The sequence below is a fragment of the Pholis gunnellus genome (genome assembly GCF_910591455.1).
Source record: "Pholis gunnellus genome assembly, chromosome: 18".
NCBI classification, from domain to species: Eukaryota; Metazoa; Chordata; class Actinopteri; order Perciformes; family Pholidae; genus Pholis; species Pholis gunnellus.
In genome coordinates, this window is record NC_136545.1 from 18,659,035 (window position 1) to 18,681,734 (window position 22,700).

A 22,700-nucleotide genomic window follows, 5' to 3' on the forward strand; every position below is an offset into this window, starting at 1 on the left:
AAACCAAAAAGGACTTCGGTTTACATTGCGTGCGGAAAGTTATGTAATTTTGATCGGTGTTTCATGTTGCGTGCCAGAGTACATGGACGTGGGGCGTGAACGCCACTAGTGAGAATCTGATTGGTCGTGCTCGAGTGACGTCAATGATTGACAGCGCCACGGGGCCAATGAGCGTCCTCGCTTTGGTCTCGCCCCCTTGTGGGCCGCGGAGGAGACGTTCAGAGTAGAGGGAGCTTTTTTTTTTTTCTGGACGAGGAAACCGTGCCGTTATGTCGACGGGCTGAGTAGGTTTTAAAACAGTTTGTTCTGCACGTTAAACCCAAGTTTCAAACGCGAGGGGATGTTTTTTCTTTCACCGGCCCTGTAGAGGACATGTTTAGGGTTCTGTTTTATTTGAAAGTACCCGCAAAACTCTGAAGTTTAACGCAGTGGAAGCGTTAAAGAGGACTCGTTGGACCCATGCAGACTCGGTATGTAACGTCAGGCTTACTTCTGTCTAATCTCGCTGACTAAGCTCGCGAATGTGAACGTTAAACGTGCTAATGTAAGACGCTGCACTTCGTGTCAGGTCTCTGCATTTTTTTCCCCCCTTGAAGGTAGTTAAACTTAAGTTAACGTCTAGCTTTTCATTTCTTTTTTTCCTCGTCCTGTGGTTAAGTTATCAGCCATGTTCTTCCCCTCTGCGTCCTCCACATTGGTTCAGTAGCGTCACCGCGTTGGACTCGATTCAAACGTGCATAAAAATCACTTTATAAATCCACAAGTTTCTTGCAAAACTTCGCATAGAGGTTTCCATGTAGTTATAGAACAATTAACGTAGTCAATTAAAGCTGTGGCTGATTATGCTAATGTTAGCACTGTGTGCCAGAAACTGTTAAATATGCCCTTAAGAAAACAGCTGATCACTAATTGAGTTTGCATTAATAAAGTATTTGCTATTGTAGATAGTATGCATTGGTATACTTAAAACTTAAAAGTGTATATATATGCAGTACATAACTGAGTCAAGTATTCAGTAGGCTGTGCATTCTTAGTCTAAATATAAATTCTGCCCTTGCAGTGTAACATCCACAATGATTCTTCTGCAGAACAATCGCTGTCTTAATTCAGGGTAAATGTTAGTTGTGCATCCCAGCATTGAGTGTGCCTTAAGCTGTAATTGTCTTATGCAATGTGTTCGTAATGGCCTCTGCTCTCATCTTACAGGTCTGGATAGCATTCTCAAGGCTGCAAGCTGCAGGCCATCTTCTGATGGGTACACGCACCGAGAGAACCGCAGATCATTCACGAGAGACAGGAACTGTGAAAGAATGAAGACGAGCTAGATAGTGTGGTCTCTCACAGAGCTGCAGGAGGTTTTTCTTGGAAGTGTACACGTGCATTTGAACTAGCAAATGTGTAGCTGGACTCAAAACATAGTCAGAGAAACCTGAAAAGTAACCTTGTTCATTGAATCTTCGGAAGAGGCACCCTTGACACAAAAGTGATCAATATGAGCGCTGAAGGATATCAGTACAGAGCGCTGTATGACTACAAGAAGGAGCGGGAGGAGGACATCAGCCTGCATGTGGGGGATATACTGTTGGTGAGCAAAGGAGCGCTGGTGACTCTTGGGTACACCGATGGCCTGGAACAGAGGCCGGACGAGATCGGCTGGCTGCCGGGCTTCAACGAAACCACTCAGGAGAAAGGCGACTTCCCCGGGACGTATGTGGAGTTCATTGGAAAGAAGAGGATCTCCCCGCCCACGCCCAAGCCGAGGCCCCTCAGACCCTTACCTGTAGCTCCAGGGGGCTTCAGGGCGGAGGCCGACTCGGACTCCGAGCAAGGTGAGTTCCACACCGCTCGGCAGAACTCTTTAACTCTTTTAAGTGGGCCTGCGACAAAGAATGTAGAATAACCGGACAATTATTCTATCGCATGTCAGAAATAGAATTCATAATCGATTTACAACCATAGGAAAACCAGAACATTTTGACTATTTGATTATCATAATAGTAGAAGATTCATTTTCTGTCAATCTACGAATCGGATAATGAAATGATTTCAGCCGTTCTTGATCAAGAGGATTTAGTTTTTGTGGGTAACGCATATCCGTTTCTTACAAATTGCAAAGGAAGCACTAATTCAGATTTCATGCAGAATACTTGTATACCTCGACACGTCAGAGACGAGACAACAACGCCGATAAGTAAAAGTAACTTTTTTATTACCCGTCCAAACACTCCAGTGACTACTTTGAAACATGCATGTAGTGGGATACGACACTCATTGTCTGTTAAACTACATCCGAAAGTAAATGTTGTGTTTTGGATGCAGACATAAGACTTCCTCAATAAAAGCTATAGCGTAACATGTTTACATATTGTTACAGAATCCTAATTGTTCTTCTGTGGCGCCGGTGAAAACTACAGGATGTGAACTCCACAACGCCACGTTTGAGACACAGTGTTAACTTTTGCTGTTATTTGTCACGTTTCAGTTGTTTGTAGAGTTTGTAAAGATTATTTGTAACGTGCACTTTTTCGAGTAAAACGTAACTTTAGTGAGAATTCATGTTGCATGAAGATCAAAATATTATGGTGGAAGCAGCGAAGGGTAAAGGAAAGAATCAGCTGTGCCTACCAGATGTGAAATCTATATAGTCTGATGGTTAAATGACTTTTCTTCTTGCAAGGTTGTTGAATGAAAACGTAAACAACTCGCACATTTGGGATTCAGTGTGAGAAAAATGCTGATTTTGCAGAACAGTTGCGGCCTCTGACAACAAGTGTCTCTGCCCCGAGCTGTACAGCTGCACTGGATGTGAACCAACTCGGTCCCCGAGGACAATGCTGGCGTTTGTCCAGGCTATAGTACACCAGAGCATATCGGGGCCAGCCATATGCTACCAGTGGATATCATCTGTGGTTCTCTCCACAAAGGCACATCTTCAGGGAATGCGTTTCCTTTCGCCAGTGTTGAGAAAGATGATTAGATCACTAAATACTGGTGATTAAGGCAAAGTGCTCTGAGAGCCTTCGGGGAACAGTTAGTATAGCTCCATCGCGACTGAAATAAACTACGACCCCACATCCTCAAAGATGTCTTGTTTACATCTTTCAGTTTCTTCGCTGGTCATTAAAAACCCTCAGGCTCTTTTTGTTGTTTAATTTTCATGATAATGTTGCGACTAAATTAGCAACAGTCTGCTGCTAAAGCGACAGGGCCTCGCTTGGACAAAACTCATTTACACTTCTTCATGAGAAGCTCTTTTTTTGAAGTTCTGACACATGTAGGCGAGCAGTTCAAATCAACCCAATTTGTATGCACCATTCAACAAACACAAACCACGAAATCAATCTTTTATTTGCTTTGCGTGAGAAGGCAAACAAGTCACGAGTCGGACCGTTCCTTTTGCGAGTAAGATCTTTTGCTAAAAGAGTTTACGTGGCATCGAGAAACAATAAAAGTAGTGCCTTGCTGTAGTTACAGTTTGTAGTTTGTAGTCTGTATTTAGCACGGTTTGTTCAAGTTCTGCAAATTTCAAGATGGCTGCGTATGAAAATTACCCTTTTTTTTTTTTTCTGAATCAATTTAACTGCTGTTCATTTAACTATGAACTGCAATTAAAAACTCGCGTCTTTTTAAAGACGCTGCGGCTTGCGCCAATGTGCGCTCACGGCTTTTCTGCTCACCTAAAGAGCAGCTGTAGCTGCCAGGTTTCTAGTTTCTGCCCTTTGTGGTGCGATTGTGAAATTCTTTTGCCGTGGGTTTTTTTTTTTTTTTTTGCAGGGCGAGCGAGGGAGCTGCATGAAGGGGGCATGTGTTGAATGGCTGTGTTGTGGTTGAGTGGCAGCGCCGAGCCTGGAGCGAGTGTGAATGTAGCACCGAGAGAAGAAAAGTCTCTGTGTCCCGGGCTGTGGGAGACAGAGAGAGGGAGAGAGAGGGGGGGAAGGGGCCCCCAGGTTATGGGTAAGGAAGAGAGAGAGAGAGAGAGCGAGCCCCTGTGCTTGCTAAAGGGTTCGTGCAAGGGATAGTGTGCAAAAGGATCAGGATTGGAGCAGAGCTGGGGGCTTGGTCGAGGGGCCGATGCAGCGTGGGGTACAGTGGGGGAGGCACTGGGAGGGACTTGGGGCTCTGCGGGCTCAAGGGGGCTTTGAAGAGGGGCCCTGGGATGGAGGCAGGGCTCTTGCTGCTCCCAGAGTGTTTGTGATTTATTGCCCACTACCAAGGGATCTCACTCACTCCCTTCCTCCTACTCCTCAGCTTTTTTTTTCTTCTTCCACCTCCCCTCCCCTCTTCCTCCTCTTTTTTTTTTTTTTTTTTAAATGTTTTGATAGTTCCTACAGTGAACTGTGGTGGTGGGGGGGGGGGGGGGGGGAATGGAGGGGCCTCTCCTCTCTGAGCCACAGGGGTTTACATGAGTGCAGCAGATGTGGAGAGGGCGAGAGAGAGAGAGGGCTGGGAAACTATTCCCCCTCATTCCAGCTCTCAGCCTTCTCTCTCTTTTTTAAACATTAAAGTGTTGCTCCTTCTCTGGGCCCCTCCGTTGAGAGGATATACATGTGTTGGGCCCCGCCAAGAGAAAGAAACTCTGAGATTAAAAACCCATAGAACGAAGCCCGTCTGAAGGCCCCATTATTCACATTTTAATTGCATACAGAAATCCAGAATTATTTATTTTATTAAAGCAGCTTTTGTTTTTATCAAAGTAACAAAAGGTGGAAGGTGATACTCTTCTCAATCTTGATGAAGCTCAGTGACCATGTAGCGTATTTCGACGTCTCTAACGTGGTTACACGTTCTCCGTTTATAACAGTCTTCATCTCCAACATTCTTCCCAAATGTCGGAGATGAAGGTGTGAATAACCGATCGTTGCTCTACATGCTCTCACAAGGTTCAGCCGTACATGCTCGGTCTTGTTCAGGAAAGTATTTGATGCCATCAGACTTCATCTTCGTCTGAGGCTTATCATCAAGTTTTCATGTGTTATAGTACATTACGAACAAAAAACGCATTTTAAAGCTCTGCGATGAATATGACTGTAGTACATTTCAGAAGCACATTCTATCATCTTCAAACATGTTGATCTTCTGATCATATATTTGTGCAATAGGGCAACATTTGGGTTGAAGTCGTCGTTCGGGGCTACTGGAAGGAAGCGAGCAGCCGTTACAAAGGAGACGGTTGCTGGGAGAGAGCTGCATGGCTGCAGATTTAGATAATGTAGTTTTCCTTCTCCGGGCCTCTCTCTCTTAACAGCGCTGTTCTCTGCTCAGAATGAACTTCTCTCTTCTGGCTCGTACATATACGTGCACACCTACTACTAGAGGCGTCACGATTTAGAGTCTAAATAAAAAGAATCCATCAAACTGACCTTCACATTTTCAAACCCACCCGCAAAAACCAAACCGCCCTCTGCAAACTGATTTCAGACCATTTTAAGGGTTCTAATGGTGCGTTCAGGTACCTCGTAAACTCTGAGAAATCAGTGACACAGTACCCTCCTGCTCTCTAGTGGACCCTCTTTTTTTTTACTGTGTAACAGTTTGTTCCCAATTAACTGGTGAAACACGTTATTACATATGAAATTGATTATCAAATGTGGCCCATGTGGCTATGCCGCAGTCTAAAAATGGCAGAGCCGCGGGAAAAAAATGTTGAAATCGAATCGTGGATTTTGGAGAACCGCGACACCCCTACTTACTACTACACACACGACTTTTATTTTCCAGGAAGGACGGTCGCATATCGCTTAATCCATCCAAGTTACTGGAAGCATGAACGCTGTTTATGATTTTCTTTTATTAGCCCTGATGTTTTCCTCCTGTGAGGCTGAAGGCAGGAATGTGTTGGCGCTTCTTTGGTGGAGGGCTGCGCACAGACTGCGTGGGTAGACTGATTTGTAGCTTTGTGGTGAATCAGTATTGTGCTAAATGCTGATTGCAGTAACTTGGTGCACAATGCATGTGCACAATAAAAGGTTTGCACACTGAATGAGACCCCAGCGGTTGCTGTTTTACACCGTCGGTGTTCAGCGTACATGCTGCGGGCATGAAGCTAATTTAGGTTTATTTATTAGAACATTATAACAGTTTGTCGAACATTCTCGTTGTTTAGCATTAGCTCGTCGTGCTGCCAGCATTAGTCGGGGGTGAGGAGAGCGGCAAATCTGTCAGACTGGAGCGGGACTTAAATATATCTTTGACTTGTCATAGTTTCCGACAATCGGATTGTGTCACGGAGAGGATTTGGTCATAAAATGTCTGTCATGTTCTTGTAATCCCTTGTTTAACTTTGAGAACATGAGTTGCTGCTTTTGTTTTCTGTGGTTGTCGCTTAGCGTTACGACAACACACACTCGTCCTTCTCTTCAAAAGCGTGTGAAACAGGAATTACTCACCTCGATTATATCGGTTGATCGATTGTCTATAAAATGTCAGGAAACGGTGAACATACCGTCCAAATTCCCTTTAAACTTAAGATGTTCTCTTTAAATTTCTTGTTTTGACGGATCAGCAGTCCAAAGCTCAAAGATATTTAGTTGACTATCACATTAAAGTATTAAAAAATGGCAAATCTTCACATTTGACAAGCTGGATCTAAAGAATATTTTCGATTTACACTTGAAATTGACTACCAATAGTTACATATTCATGTTCTCTTGGCTAATCTATTCTTTGCTCAATCTGAAAATCCCCCAAAAAACTAAAATAATGACGCCTCCTCTACTGCTGTAATTATACCAAATAAATGTGTTGCTGTTCTGTGACGTGACAGAAAAAGATAAGTAATGTCATCTCAGGGCTCAATAAAATCAACGTTGTAATTAGATTATTTTATTTCTGTCCTAACTGCGCTGTTGGATGAATCCTTGACTTGTGTGCGTGAAACGCGTTTCATTACTTGATGGTGTGCAGAGACTAAATAGGTAAATCTTCTTTACTAGAGTCGCAGCATGTCTGCTAGCAGGATTAAGAGAGAGAGAGAGAGAGAGGCTGAGAGAGAGAGAGACAGAGACAGGCTGAGAGAGAGAGAGAGAGAGACAGGCAGAGAGAGAGACAGAGACAGGCAGAGAGAGAGACAGAGACAGGCTGAGAGAGAGAGAGAGAGACAGGCTGAGAGAGAGAGAGAGAGACAGGCTGAGAGAGAGAGAGACAGGCTGAGAGAGAGAGACAGAGACAGGCTGAGAGAGAGAGACAGAGACAGGCTGAGAGAGAGAGAGAGAGAGACAGGCTGAGAGAGAGAGAGACAGAGACAGGCTGAGAGAGAGAGAAACAGGCAGAGAGAGAGAGAGACAGAGACAGGCTGAGAGAGAGACAGAGACAGGCTGAGAGAGAGACAGAGACAGGCTGAGAGAGAGAGAAAGACAGGAAGAGAGAGAGAGAGAGAGACAGAGACAGGCTGAGAGAGAGAGACAGGCTGTGAGAGAGAGAGAAAGACAGGCAGAGAGAGAGAGACAGGCTGAGAGAGAGACAGACAGAGAGAGGCTTGTTAGACTTGAAGAAGTGGTGCAATAAGACAAGAGGTGCGATAAGAGAGCAGCACAAAGTCGAAGGAAAAGGTATTTGAAATATGTCACGTATTTGACGGGGAGGATCCACGCTGGACTGTTGCATAAGTCCCCGAGTAAGACAGACGGCCTCCGTTATTTCAGACCGGGGGAACTTTATTTTCCTAGTCGGGGTCATCGCGCAGGTAAGAACTATTTAAAAACAGAAGCATTTACCTTCTCGTATATCTCAACATGTATAGACCGCCATGCCGAGGAGAAGGGCAGCTCCAGCACCCCCCCCCCCCCATCATTTAAACAGCCGTCTCACTCCTGTCACACGCCACTAGAAGTGCTGTATCAAGGTGGTACAAACTTGGAAAATGCTCACATACGAACCACATTCTGCCTTTTATTCAACAGACTACAGAAACACTTTTACCCCTCGCATCAAATTCACCGATATTAAAATCATTAAAATCCATCTGCATTGGTGCAAAAGCTAGACAAATACCACTGTACAGGTCTCTCAGTATGCACTCATACATCCAGGCTTGCAGACTCTACTCCAGGCATTGCATGTGTCCTCTCTGCAAGTAGTAGTTGCTCAGTACACCTGTTGTTATGTAGCCTGTTATAAAACTAACTGACAGTTAATTGCACATCAGGAACCTGGTTGTGTGTGTGTGTAGGTGTTGATCGGTGCTCTGCTCTTTTATAGGGTTAATTGTCAGGCTGTAGCAACAGTGTCCTCATTGGCTGCTGCTTAGCTTATGCACTGCATCTTCCACCCTGCAGGAGGAGACATTGCCTGTTCCTTTTTTTAACAATATATTTTACATGCTTCAGCTCAGAGCTTGTATCAGACTTTGTCTTATAGTATTATAGCGTAAACCTGTTAAAGCATGTTAGAGCCTCAGTTGGAAATGTGTTCATGAAAGTTCTCAGAAAGTCTGACTAACGCTTTACATCAGCTGCACCCTTCTTCATACATTCCACTGAACAGACGAATATTATAACATGTAACACGCGTTGTGTTGTGATGCACTTCTTTGCTCGATTGTGTGCTGTGGTGTGCGTTTTTTACTGGCGTGCCTCAGCTAGACCTTTTCTCAGACGAGAAGAAATGGTGTAACCTGAAAATGCTGGTTACTTGAGTAGACCCTCTAAATTTATCCGGAGCGTGAGCTATCTTTAGTGTGTCGGTGGTGACCCACGCCTGTCCTGCCCACAGTCTGCAGTCTGTTCGGTTCAGACATACCTTTTCAGCCCGGGAGATTGTAACCCCCCCCCCCCCACACACACACACACACACACACACACCACAGCAGCACCAGTGGCAGCTGCGTCGACTGCCTCAACTTGTGGTTGACTAACTGACTACTGACTGGCGGGAGGCCTTTTGGGATATCATGAGAAGGTCTGCCAGAGAAACGCAGGCGTGTAGAGACATGTCCAAGGGGCCCCTTGTCTCCTCGCTCTCCTTTTCCCAAACTGCCACAAAAACCACCCTTCAGTTGAAAAAAAAAAAAGTCTCACGATCAGCTGTTCTAAAACGAAGCAAGACAACAGAAGTACATTGCGTCGCGACTGTAGTCGCACTGCAGTACGACAAATACGATTATTTAGTGCGTTGGTGGCGTTGGTTATACTTGCAGAACGTGCATCGGTCGTATATGCGCGCTATACTTTAGTGTGTTTACGTGGTGAAGTTTGCTCTACCTGTTTGCACGACATCAGAGAAAGCTCTCTAGTTATTGTTATCATTGCTTAAATGAACTTTTTGCAAATGTTTCCACATTATTTGGGTGTATTTCTGTACGTGTTTCGGTGGTTATTTTGCTCTGGCCGGTAGGGGCGTTGTTCGTGCATCATCACCGATAGCTCGTAACATTTCTGCCATTTTTCCGTCCGCTACGTGATACAATTCCTATCGCATCGTCGACTCTACCAAGAAGCAACTCTATCTTCACAGACCCGACCCGACCCGTGTCGCGCAGAGGCCGACGGATACATAAATAAACAAATAAAACACGTTGGAACTCTTTGAAGGGTCTTCTTGTTACAGCGATTATCACCAATCTAGAGACACGCAAGGTGGACGTGAACCTACTGTTGAATACGGCGCTCTTTAATCCTTATAGATGTGTCTTAAGTATTTACAAATTGCCGTATTTAAAACCTCTTATAAAGACAGAAATGTTATCTTTGTGTGTGTGTGTGTTGGTGGTAAATTTAGGTTCAGGTTGTAAATTGAGTTTCTCAGAAAAAGGTTGGCTGTGGAATGGCAGCCGTGTTAGGTATCTCGTCTGGGAGAAAGGTTACGCTTCCAAGGTGTGCGATGGCAGCACTGCGTGTCTTGATCTCTATTTAGGGAAACTCTGGTGTTCCATCTCAAAGTTCACTGCTTCTGAGAAACCCCCTCCCCTCCCCTCCCCTCCCGCTTTGCGGTTCCAATAATGTCTTCCAGATGACCAGTTGTCCTACATGGAGTTGTGTGTGTGTGTGTGTGTGTGTGTGTGCTGTGGTTAGAGGGACTTTGGTAATCCAGTTTTCTTCACACGCAACATGCCAGCCTGTGCGCTGCGCTGGCCAGAGAGGATGTGGATTTGGATGAAGCGGTTCTTTATTTGCTTGATTGAACCCTCTGCGGTGGAACAGGGTAGTTCCTCGGTAATGAGCAGCACGCACGCATCAATGGGGACCAGTAGATGCGCCCGATTTTCAAAAAATTCGTAATAATTTTTAAAGGGAGAAAGAGAAAGAAAAATATGGTCACTAGAAAGGCTTCCATTCATAGTTTCTGAAGCATTTTTGAAAACTGCAGACTCTTGTGTTGGAACAGTCGAGCCTTTCAGTGCAGCGCCCTTTCAAAATACGCCTTTGCAAATCCAAATAAAATCCCTGCCAACCCCTTCATCCTTTCATGTCCACACCTGGGTGCAAAGTTCTGAAGGACAAACTGAGACCTGGCTTCCCTCATATCACGGGGTATTTGCTTATTTCCACCAAACCCCTAACTTCAGTGCTCAGCACCTCCCGTGTTCCTGAATCGCTCTGTTGTAAATACTCACTTTTTTTACTTGTGAAGGCGCTCCTCTGCCCCTCGTACCTGTAGCGTGTAAGTCACGCACCCAATCGGCCCGTCGCTGGTTCAGATGAATTAAATTAAATTAGCTTACGTAAACATTCATCTCAACTTGTGATGACTAGCAGACCAGTTCCATTTGTGTATGGGCCGCTTTTACTTTCCATTTTCTGTGCTTTTTTTTTTCCTGATACGACTTATAATTGACCGAAACCGTGAACAAAATCCATCCAGTCATCGTCGCCACTCGCCTCCAGAAAGAAATGGAGCAAATGAAATCCCCTCGGAGGCCAAAAGGATGAGACGATAGACTCTCGTAGACATTATTATTACCTCCACATTGGCATTTTCTTTGCATCAGACAGAGATGGAAGACAGACAACGCCCTCATTTCACTTTATCACACCCATCAGCCCATTGCGTAACACACATCACATCATCGAAGTGATCAGCCATTGTGTACTTACTGGCAATCATTTTTATATAATATTAACAAACATGCATAGTTCAAACTTCTCAACTGTTAATACTCTCATAATGAACTAGTATCTTTAGGTTTTCAGGGGTTATGATTTACATTTTTCACTGCTTTTAAATGACTGCATCGATTACATATGAGCACCCTGTACTCCTTTTAAACATCAGTTTGTCTGTTGTTCTTCCCTCCAGGCTTCTATCTGCTGGACTTGACGGAGCAGTTTTCCCTCCCAGAGACCAGTCCCCCCATGCTGGCCAGCCTGCTGGAAGCTATCGAGAGGAAAGGTGAGCTCCACCGAGGAAACGCTCTCCTGCTGTTAACGCTGACTGTGTTTTTATTATCGCATTTTGTCGACCGGTTGCACAGAAGTTTTCTCAGTCGAAACAGATAATGATTTGTGTTTTCGGTGATTATTTGCAGGTCTGGAAAACCCCACTTTATATCGAACATTTACTGCTGGTGGTGGACTTGAAGTCAGACAGTATTTTGAATGTGGTAAGTAGTTTTTTTTTTTTATCGCTCTATGTTCCCGATCGTCGAGTGAGGAAGACAGGTGCTAGAAAGAGGAAGTCTCATATAGAAAAATAATCAATGTGTGCGTACACAGTATGTTAAAAAAGAAAGGAAAGTAAAAGGGTTTCTGAAGGCTCTACTGCAATCGTGGTTGAATATGCATGATGTAGTTTTGCAGAGTTTTAAGTTTTCAAACGTTTTTTTTGTTCTGTGCTTCAGACCCTCCCTCACCAGACCTGGAGCAGGTGGAACTTCCCGTCCTGTGTGATGGTCTGCGCCGGTACCTGCAGGATCTTCCCCAGCCCGTCATCCCCACTGCAATATATACTCAGATGGTCCACACTGCCAAAGGTGAGACCAGACGCACAGATCACATCTTCACCATCAAGCAGAAGTACCGACGTAATGCAACCTCTCTGCACATGAACATTCAGTACTTTGAACACAAAACCACAAGACCTCATCAGCACGGTTTAGCCCTCAAAGAAGACTTTTATATTTTAACTTTATTTGCTTTTTTTTTTTTTTTTTTTTAAGTGTAAAACCATAAAATATGTAATTAGAGTTTTTTTTTTGTCTCTGTTAACTTTAGTTTCTGTCTGTCTTGCTTTTTTTTGCTGCAAGCACAGAAACTCAAACTCACACACGCTGTTCTGAAGCGCTGCATTCTCTCGCTGTCACATGGCCAGAAACAGGATATCTGTGGTTAATAGGAACTAAAACAAGCCTGAGAGTTTTATCTCTAGCATCTCTCAGCAGCCAATCACCTCCCAGTGTACCTTACGCTCATTGTCAAACCACACAATCTCTCTGCGGTTTCATAACCCATCTGCACATGACGTGCTTTTTTCCGTCTCTCCATTTTTCTTTTTTTTTAAAGAAACGTCTTTCACTTTACGCTCCTCTTCCGAATCTTTGACGTGATCACTTTTTTCACATGTGTGTCGCTGACCTCTCGGGCCTGCTCTCGTCTTATTCAACAGAGGTGGGGAATCCTGAGGAATGTGCCAAGCTACTACGTCGCATCGGCAGCACCCCGAGCCTGCCTCCCCAATACTGGCTATCCCTCCACTGTCTGCTCAGGCATTTCTCGAGAGTGTGCCAAAACGGCTCCAAGAACCTGCTCAGTGCCAGAGCCCTGGGCGAGATCTTCGGCCCCGTGCTTTTCAGACAACAGGCCACCAGGTGGGTGTCGGGGTCTGAGGGATAAGGGATCTGCACAAGTGTGCAGGCTCAGTCATGCAACGCCGAGACTCTCAAACATGCACTCACATTTAGGCTGACACATGTACACACACTGTCAGGCACTCATGGGTTTTTTTTTTTAGCTGCACACGATTTATATAGGCTGGAGCTTTTCTACTTACCAGCTGTGCTGCGCAATTAAAGTAGCTAAGCCTGAATTACCATCAGATTGAAGCCAGCACAGAGCAGCAGAGACTTTAACCTGCGCTGTAAAAACGCAAACTTTATGTAACTTTTATTTGTTTTTTCAGCAGTTGTGAACCCAGCTTGGATGCTCACATCAAGATCATTGAGGTTCTGGTGACGAGTGAATGGAGTGAAAGTCAGTCAGCTCCAGGTATTTAACAACTTCATTTTTCTCTTTCCGCAAAGTTTGAAATGCTTGTTTTGATCGAATATTATTTAGAATGAAATGAGCGTTGCTGCTGTTGGGTATGTAGCATGTGTTGTTGGGTGCAGAGCGCGGTTGTGTGTGTTCTGCAGGGCCTAAAACAAGAGCTGAACGCCCTCGGGTCTGAGCTATTAATAGCTTTGAAGAAAGATGTTGAGACTTGCAACTGCAGCAGTTGTAGATGTCCGTGGACGACACTGTGGTGGTAACAAACTGACACATGGTCATTTCCTGTTTGAATCAGTGCGACAATGTTCCATAAGGTTTACCTGCTAGAGAATGTTTCACGTTTTTTGAGCTTGCAAATGACCTCGTTAGAAATAAATGTGAGTTTATGAAAGAGTTTCCATAAGAATGTATTGGATACAGGGTCCAACTTTATCTTAATTCTTTTAACTTTAGCGTGATGAAGGCGGTTGCTGGTGAGTTTCCGTTGAACAAATGTCCGTGTAGGTGTGAGAACAGAAGATTGATAAAATCTTCATGACATTTCTTTTTTTTCTGTTCGCGTGCGATGTTATTACTGTGTAACACGTCAAACTGGGAGCTGCACAAAGTCGGGTCTCATGGCCGGTGCAGCGGTGGTCTGCCATAGATGAAGCTGGTCTGGTGGTTTGTGTGAGTGCAGAGCGCTGCGTGGCACAGTTATGTTTTTACAGTGCTAGTTAAAAGCACGCTCGTTGGCTGGCCCTGGACTGGCTGTGGCTGTTTAAACATTTTATTACCTGTTAGGTCTATTTATAATGTGCCTGTGCATGGGCCACTCTCAGCTGTCAGTAATTTGCACCTGCGGGGGCACTTTGGCACTCGGATGGATGGATGGATTGAAGGGCGGCCAGGCAGTGAAACACTTTTTTTTAGTTCTTTATACACACACACACACACACGTATAAACACAGGACCCAGTCAAACATACAACAAACTTCAACTGTGCCTAGCTGGTTTCAGTCACCTGTCTTTACAGATAACCGGGTCACAAGACGAGAGAGGAAGAATAGCCTACTTTGTAAATACACATGTACATTCTATACGTGTGTGTGTGTGTGTGTGTGTGTGTGTGTGTGCGCGTGTGTGTGTGCCTCCTCCCAGTTACTGCGTGCCTATTTTAAGTAAGCGACAAAAGGCCCACTTAGATTTGGTTGGCTGGAAAGTCGGCCTGCTCCACAGAGCGCTTCTTGTTAAGTGAGGGCTGCTTCTAGTTTCTAGGGCCACTCTCTCCCCCCTCCCCCCCCACACTCTCTCCCTCCGTCCTCCCCTCCGTCCCCCCCTCCGTCCTCCCCCCTCCTGCGCCTGGATCTCCACATGTTCTCCCTGCCTCAAAGTGCCCAGCTCAGCAAATATTTGAAACTTTGCAAGTTAATCATAAGACTGAACTCCCCCTGCCTCCTCCTTTACAAACACAGAGAGAGAGAGAGGGGGAGAGAGAGAGAGAGAGGGAGGGAGTGACCGACCGACCAACCAACCAAAGAGACTGAGAGAGAGAGACACACTCACACACACACACAGCTGGTACGACTGGCTGCTTTCAGAACAGGCAGCACTGACACCAGGGCAGCAACAGCTAATCATTAACTATCTGCCTCCATGCGAGCAGGCCTCAGAGAGGAGGAGGATAGAGAGAGACTCAGCCCTTCACTCACACTCACAGCAGGAACTCACTCAGTCCGCTCAGACAAGTCGCACGTTGCACCTGCCTCACGCCGAGCGGATTACCTGGATTTCTTATAAGAAGCGAGTAAAGCTGTGTTACCTTTTTCTAAGAGTTCAGAATTTAACTATTCAACTATGAAATGGAGCTTTACTGGAGGACTTGAAAGTAACTCTGTTGGATTTAATTTACAATTTGGGAATAAAACAGAAGATACAAAGAAGAGATTGTTGATTCCACACAACATGCACAGCTTACAACGTAAGTTTGATGTTCTGCATCTTTTTAAATTGTCTTTTTTTTAAATTGTCTTTTTTAAATTGTCTAGTGTGTTTCTACTAAGACACAAATGCCGCCGCTTACAGAAGGACCAGAACAAGAAAAATAGGTTTTTGTTTCCTTCGAGCCCCCGAGTCCGAGCTGTCGGTGAGCAGTTTCGCCTCGGGCCGCTGCTGATGCCGTTTATTCTGTTCTCACAGACTGCATATAAAACTGAGCTCTGCTCGGAGGCAAGTTTTATGAATTTTAAGAGTTCAGTAAAGAGCTTCAGTTCGGACTTAATATTCCAACAGGAACGTGTGCGTCCACAGCGGAGGAGGGCGAGTTTATTTTAAATCAAATAAGAACTTAAACCCTACAGATAATAATCGTCACATGCTGGATTTTCCTTACAATTCAGATCAAGGACTTTGACATTTATACCTTTTTTTTTTTTTTTTGTTAAATACACTGATATGTACTTAATCTGCTCAGTGGTATTACTTCATAAATTAATCACGTAGAGGCCTTAGTTGAACCTAGCAGCACTGTGCTCCACTTGAATCCTTGTACTTTACCAAGAAACTAGGTCTATTTTCATTTCGCTCAGGAAATCAAGAGAGTTATCTCTGTCATGCCGAGTGTCACGCTGTGGGATTACAGGCGTATTTTGGAGCTCTGGGTGCCGCTAACCGGGCCCAGCATTATAATTTAGCTGCGTACGTGCTGCTGCAGCAGAGCTGGCTTTGTCTGAGTGCCAGCAGTGGGCCGGACTAAACCTCCGCACGACACACGCCGAGAGGAGGGGCTGAGCAACCTGCAGGGGAGAGAGAGAGCGAGAGAGAGAGAGAGAGAGAGAGAGAGAGAGAGAGAGAGAGAGAGAGAGAGAGAGAGCAGCCCAGCCCAGCTCGACAGAGAGGGAGAGGATGACCGAGGAAAAGCATGGAAACAGGCTGCAGGTCCGTTCTTTCCTCCGTTAGTGACTGGCGCGTTTGAGATGGATGCATACTAGGACGTAACGTCGGGTGCTGCAGAGAGAATAATGAGGGTTGGTTTTTTTTTCGTCAAGCTGCAGTGTTGTTAAGAATTGAAGCGGTAGGAGGTAAAAGGCAATGGGCTTTCAGAATGACCTCATCACTCTTAGGAAATGAAAGATGCAGGAGTGGTTGGTGACAAACCCCCCGTGTGATTGGCTGTGGTAAGTGATGTAACACGTTACTGAGCAGGCTGCACTTAATGGCTTTTCAAATAGATGTGTTGGTGGTTGTATAAGGAACTTATTTTTTATCCAATATGCAAGCTGTACATCTGTAGAAATGTGTCTTCTGTGGAACTGTTGCGGAGAGCCACCGTTGAGACTGGATTGTCCACGTATATGTGGGGTTGAGAACGATACATTTCTTCGAATCCGGAGAGGAAATGCGATGCGATTGGAAGGCAAAGGTGCAGCGGAAACGACTAGCTGTGGTTAGAGATGGCACGCTGCATTTCTGCACAGATTGTAAAGCTTTTGCATTTTCATGCCGTCTGCCTGCGGTCTCTGTGAGTCCTGCGAGGTCCGTTGTAGCAGTAAAGGGTGGTGTAATGTGCAGAGGGAATGAACAAAGGCAGTGCAGATTTGTGGGTTAAAAATAGCCCGCTACCTTAGCTAGCGTCACTGTGAAACCACCAGCTTGTGATCAGCCACTGCAGATGTAACGTGTTGATTTTAGATCACCAGCAGTCGTTAAAATGTTCCATCACGTGATTATCGCACATAGACACAATGTAGATCTGACTCTCAGTGCTGCTTAAAGCTGCATTAGGAAAAGGAGATCCAATGGTCTGATTGTTAAGTACACAGTTAATGTTAATTATCTAACAGAATCTGGTTATTTAGGATTAAAGCTGGGTATTTGCATTAGGTTTTCACGGTTGCATTGCTTCATCCATTCTATTCCCCTTTGTCATGATCAGTATGCATCGCGGTCATTCATTTATTCCTGCATGAAAATCTATATATTTCGCCACAGAAATCTCCTTTTCCTGAATGAAATTCATTCTCCCTGACTCATGCTTCATGTCCCCTCCCACCGCCTCGCTGTTACCGCCTCTCTGCTGGAGAGGGGAGGCAATTTTTCATCCCTATTTAATCAATGGGGGGGGGGGGGGGGAGGAGAGAGAGAGTCACAGAGCTTGTGCGGAATGCTGGACTACATTCAATGTAGTGGATCTCCCGTTTTGGTCTCCAGTTGTGTTTTCTGCTGCTTTTTAAAGAATGTGTTCGATGCCGATCGAGAGCCTCATTAAACAAGTCGCAACGAGCGCCAGAAAAATCAATCGTTCACTTCAAGTTGAGAAGCCGTTTTAATGTAAACATGGACACATTTTAGTACCTTTTTGTTTACATTCTGTGTTCTTTCCTCTTTTTGTTCCCCCCCTCACAGCTCTACCTCCGAAGCCACCCAAGCCCACGCCTGTGACTAACAACGGTATGAACAACAACATGGCGCTGCAAGACGCCGAGTGGTACTGGGGAGACATCTCGAGGGAGGAGGTCAACGAGAAGCTGAGGGACACCGCGGACGGTACTTTCCTGGTGCGCGACGCCTCCACGAAGATGCACGGCGACTACACTCTGACTCTGAGGTGAGTTTGAAATCACTTCCTCTTATCAAGCATCTTGTTTATTCACGGCATGTAGTTTTAACAGGTTTTGCTCCTTTTTTCTTTGTCTACAGGAAAGGAGGAAACAACAAGCTCATTAAAATATTCCATCGGGATGGGAAATACGGCTTCTCAGACCCGCTGACCTTCAGCTCAGTTGTTGAGCTCATCAACCACTATCGCAACGAGTCCCTGGCTCAGTACAACCCCAAGCTAGACGTCAAGCTGCTGTATCCCGTCTCCAAACACCAGCAGGTAAGACGTCCGCTTAGAACTAGAACTAGCAACTCTTGCAATGCCTTAAGTTCAAGCAATTTACTGCAACGTTTTTTTTGTTTTGTGATGTTTCCTTAGGATCAGGTGGTGAAAGAAGACAACATAGATGCTGTAGGGAGGAAGCTCTGCGAGTACCACCAGCAGTACCAGGAGAAGAACAAAGAGTACGACCGTCTGTACGAGGAACACACCAGAACGTCACAAGTGAGTACCACCCGGAGTCCAACCACGATCGAGAACTTTTCCGCGTTTGCTTGTACGACGTGCGCTCATCCTGTGCCTCTGCTTCCAGGAAATCCAAATGAAGAGGACGGCTATCGAGGCTTTTAATGAAACCATCAAGATATTTGAGGAGCAATGCCAAACACAAGAGCGGTACAGCAAGGAGTACATTGAGAAGTTCAGGAGGGAAGGCAACGACAAGGAGATCCAGAGGTAAGAAAGCACCACACAAAAAAAAACACCATTAACAGATAATAAAAAGTTGAATTATGTTGAGATTAAACGTCATTGTTGCTTTCAGGATTATGGGCAACTACGAGAAGTTGAAGTCCCGGATTAGTGAAATCGTAGACAGTAAGCGCAGACTGGAGGAAGACCTGAAGAAACAGGCGGCAGACTACAGAGAGATCGACAAGAGGATGAACAGCATCAAGCCGGACCTCATCCAGCTCCGCAAGACCAGAGACCAGTACCTCATGTGAGTACAGCGCTCCGTCAGCGGGCTGCTCCCGAAACCTTTTATGCTTCCCTCTGGGGAAAACCAAATTGGTTCTGCCCTGGTTCCTAACGTTCTCCTCTCCTGTAGGTGGTTGACCCAGAAGGGAGTCAGACAGAAGAAACTCAACGAGTGGCTCGGAATCAAGAACGAGAACACAGAAGAGTGAGCATCCATTTAATTAAGTTTTAACAAATAAACTGACGGTGGAAGGCCTTTCCCTCTCAACTTACATCTTACCTTGTTTTTTTTCTAGTCAATATTCTATGGTGGACGATGACGAAGACCTTCCTCATCACGACGAGCGGTCCTGGAAACTGGGCAACATCAATCGACTACAGGCGGAGGCTCTCCTCCAGGGCAAGAGAGACGGAACATTCCTGGTTCGAGACAGCAGCAAAGCGGGATGCTACGCCTGCAGCGTTGTGTACGTATCCGTCAGACAGCCGTTAACGGGACAGAATCACAAACAGAAGTCAGGTCCCCCCTGTATGATCAAGTGGTGTCCTCCAAAGTTAGTCTGTTTAGTTCAAAACTCCTTCTTTCATCACTATGAGACTGCTGTAGCCTCATACTAGCTTCAGATATATTTCTGCACAAAGCAATGACTTACCCCGTATGAACTGAGGGCATGATTACAGCAAGCCGAGTCTGCATTATTCTATATATGGGCACCTGACTTGATGTTGTTTTGGAATAGCGTGTGGTTTGTGGTTTTCTATAAAGAAGCAAGCGGTCGGAAAGAACATTTTTATTGCCTGCAGACAGCGGAACCGATCGTGACCGTTCTCTCTCTCTCTCTCTTTGCAGTGTGGACGGTGAGGTGAAGCACTGCGTCATCAATAAGACCCCCTCAGGTTTCGGCTTCGCCGAGCCGTACAACCTGTACAGCTCACTGAAAGAACTCGTACTTCACTACCAGCACACGTCTTTGGTCCAGCACAATGACTCTCTGAATGTGACGCTAGCGTACCCGGTGTATACCCAGCAGAGACGGTGAGGACCCCGGATGTTTCCACACGGACACAAAGAAAAAGGCCTCACGATGAGTTTGAGATACCTGTTCCTCGGGACTCCCATGATTTATAACAAAAGAAAACGGCTCCGTTTGCCTAACTCAGACTTGAAAATCGGAGGAAAAGACTCGATGAAGCCTGAAAACATTTCAGTGACTTTGCCCGAACCAGGAGCCCCGAGTCTGAATGTAGATTTATTTCTCTCTTGCTTTTTTGTTGGAGCACAGAATCAAGCAGAAACTGCTGAACTCTGCCGCAGTGGAGGACATTTGAGGCCTTTTCCTAACGGTGCTTGTTTCTTTTTCAAAGCTTTACCAGCCGGGAATGTCTAATCGCAACAGATGAACTCTGCTAACGGAACCGTACTCACCGGCCACAACGCTGTTTTCTTTCCACTTTTTTGTTTTCTTCCCATCTTTGTGTGTCTGTTTCTGCACAAGTGTTTGTGTGTGTGATTGTGTGCGTACGTGTGTGTGTGTGTGTGTGTGTGTGTGTGTGTGTGTGTGTGTGTGTGTGTGTGTGTGTGTGTGTGTGTGTGTGTGTGTGTGTGTGTGTGTGTGTGTGTGAGAGATTGTCCATGTGACCAAAACTCATAGAATCAGGAAAGTGTGTGACGTCGGGGCAGGCTGTGTAACACATTCGCTTGTGTTAACTGTTCACTAGCAGACCATGGATCAGCTGACAAATGTAGCAAAATGGCACTTTTTAAACAAAGTTTTAATTTTTTTTTTTTTTTTTGAAAAAGACTCGTATGGACTTTTTATGAGAGGAGCAGAGGGGGACGAGACTTCCGCATCCTGCCTTCACACTGTTGAGCATTATAGTGCAGACGCAAACTTGATCTTTACTGTGGCGCGGGTGAAACTATGAATGGACTTATATTTCATGTACATATGTGAAAATGTGCAAAGTCATGAATCAAAAGTGCACCATACCAAAAAGGATCAGTTCCTGTTTAGTCATATTCTGATCTGCTATGCAATTCTTTCTCCATTATTCTTCAGAATTGTGTTTCATTCTGTCGCAACCCACGATATAAGCTTGTTTTATTGCTTGAAAAGTATCTTTTCCTGTGTAAATATCCAAGAGGGTATTTTGTGTCAAAACGCCAAGATACAGTTAAAAAAAAAAAAAAAAAATGCTTATGATTTTTAAAAGATAATAATAGCAACATACACTTTATTATAGATTACTTTAACTGGTATAAAGATGGAAAAGATGAGTATTTTATTAGTCTTTTTTTTTTTTTTTTTTTTTTTTTCTTCAAACTAATGTTCTTCTCAGGCAGAGCCTTTTTAGAGTATTTGAGCTGCTTCAGTCACAAGTACTACTTCTTACAGAGCTACGCGCAGATCTTTGTTGAGCTGGACAAAGAAAAGCGCTCGGGAGGAGCGAGATGACGCGATTGTACAACCCATAAATGTAACCGTCACAGCGAAAACGACAGGTATAGATTTATTTTGTTATAAAATATATATGTTCCCACACGAGAATATATCAAAAGCAGACCGGTGTTTTCAACTGATGGATATTGTTATTAAAAGATCGATATACATTTGTCCACTTAGTATTTTTCTGTATCAGAAAATCACTGTGTTTACATGGGTGGATCGGCTCATTTCAGATAGTCTTTAATTTCATATTTCAACGTGTGCCAGTCACATCCTTGACAGAAAAGTGTAACCACAGCTCCACTTCATTTTCTTTCCCACATCTTTTATTCTAGCTCTTTAAAAGTCCAAGTGACCCGGTACGTGTGTGTGTAAAGCCCAGTGGACTGGTAATAATCACCGTGAAATGTTTTAAATGAAGCCACCAGAACTACCAATGTATCATTCTAATTAAGTCTAACCGATGGGGAGGAACTTAAAATCACTCAAACGACAGCGTCCGCCACTAATAATATATATTTCAAACCATTATTTAGATATATTTTTATTCCCACACTAAAATGTAATCATGCTCAGCACACGCTGTCAAGTTTAAACGGTTGAATATATCTTTGTGTAACAAATTAGTTGTAAAGAAACGCAAACATTAACCCGATGTGATATCGATTAGTTCTTTTCAAATCTGATTCTCTCCGTCTTTGGCACAACTTCTATTCGTGGTAAAAAGGAAACGAGCTTACCAACGGCGTTGTGTGACGAATGTAGACGATAAAGGAACGCGTTCGATATCACTGGATGTGAAGAAATGTGTCCGCGTGGAAAACATTTGATCATTTTCTTTTAGTTTAGTGCATATTATTCCCCTCTCATGGCAGACGTGTTGTACAGCTTGGACAAGCTGCTCAGATGTTTTTAGATGTATTTGACCGGATTGCTCATCCAAGATCGGTTCTTCCAAAGCCGTTGTCGTGGATGCTATATCTGTCATATATGACGTTTATTTTACTAGAAGACTATTTACCGCCCCAACAACTTTTTTTTTTTTTTTTTTTAATTCTTATTGTCAAAATTATTTTCTTTTTTTCTAGTACTTGGACAACGTGCACCATTATTTTCTTTGCCCCAAGTCTGGGTTGTCTGGTTATTTTAGGTGTCTTCTTTCTTTTCTTTTTATTTGAAGCTCATCTTTCTGTGGGTGTCCCAGACATAATGATTAGATTGAGATTTACCAGTGTTCCCCAAGTTATGCTTCAAATCTGTATTGGGCTTTGTTAAAAAGGAAATAAAACACTTCTTTTTAAGAAACTGGTCTTGTTTAAGTCTTCTTATTGAAGTTAATGCAAATATTCACAATGTTTTCCTGTTCCTTTTTTTTACTTCTTCAACATATACTATGACTTATTCATGATGTCATAGTATATACAACCTGAGCGTAATGTAGCAGTGATAGGATCTCAATGGGATCTCAATGTGGACGCTGGAGACGCATGTTTAAGGTGTAAACTTATTCAAGTTAAATCATATCTAGATACAATCTGGAAACAAGGTGTAAAGGTA

At 44.3% G+C, this 22,700-nt stretch overlaps 1 protein-coding gene across 4 annotated transcripts; it reads left to right on the top strand.

The window, feature by feature from the left end:
- The first annotated feature begins 259 nt into the window (after window positions 1-259).
- On the top strand, window positions 260-20,917 carry pik3r1 (phosphoinositide-3-kinase, regulatory subunit 1 (alpha)). 4 transcript variants are annotated; one of them, XM_079178613.1, is made up of 15 exons: window positions 260-470; window positions 1,207-1,829; window positions 11,233-11,325; window positions 11,462-11,536; window positions 11,774-11,905; window positions 12,538-12,739; window positions 13,051-13,136; window positions 17,523-17,724; window positions 17,817-17,997; window positions 18,097-18,222; window positions 18,311-18,453; window positions 18,542-18,718; window positions 18,827-18,901; window positions 18,993-19,163; window positions 19,547-20,917. In XM_079178613.1, the coding sequence occupies exons 2-15, from the start codon at window positions 1,493-1,495 to the stop codon at window positions 19,734-19,736; spliced, it is 2,190 nt and encodes a 729-aa protein (XP_079034739.1). In that variant the 5' UTR covers window positions 260-470; window positions 1,207-1,492; the 3' UTR covers window positions 19,737-20,917. The 4 variants fall into 4 exon arrangements, with proteins under 4 accessions (XP_079034739.1, XP_079034740.1, XP_079034741.1 ...); XM_079178614.1 differs by having other exon boundaries at window positions 13,054-13,136; XM_079178615.1 differs by lacking the exons at window positions 260-470; window positions 1,207-1,829; window positions 11,233-11,325; ... (2 more) ...; window positions 12,538-12,739; window positions 13,051-13,136 and adding an exon at window positions 14,707-15,099.
- The last annotated feature ends 1,783 nt before the right edge of the window (window positions 20,918-22,700 follow it).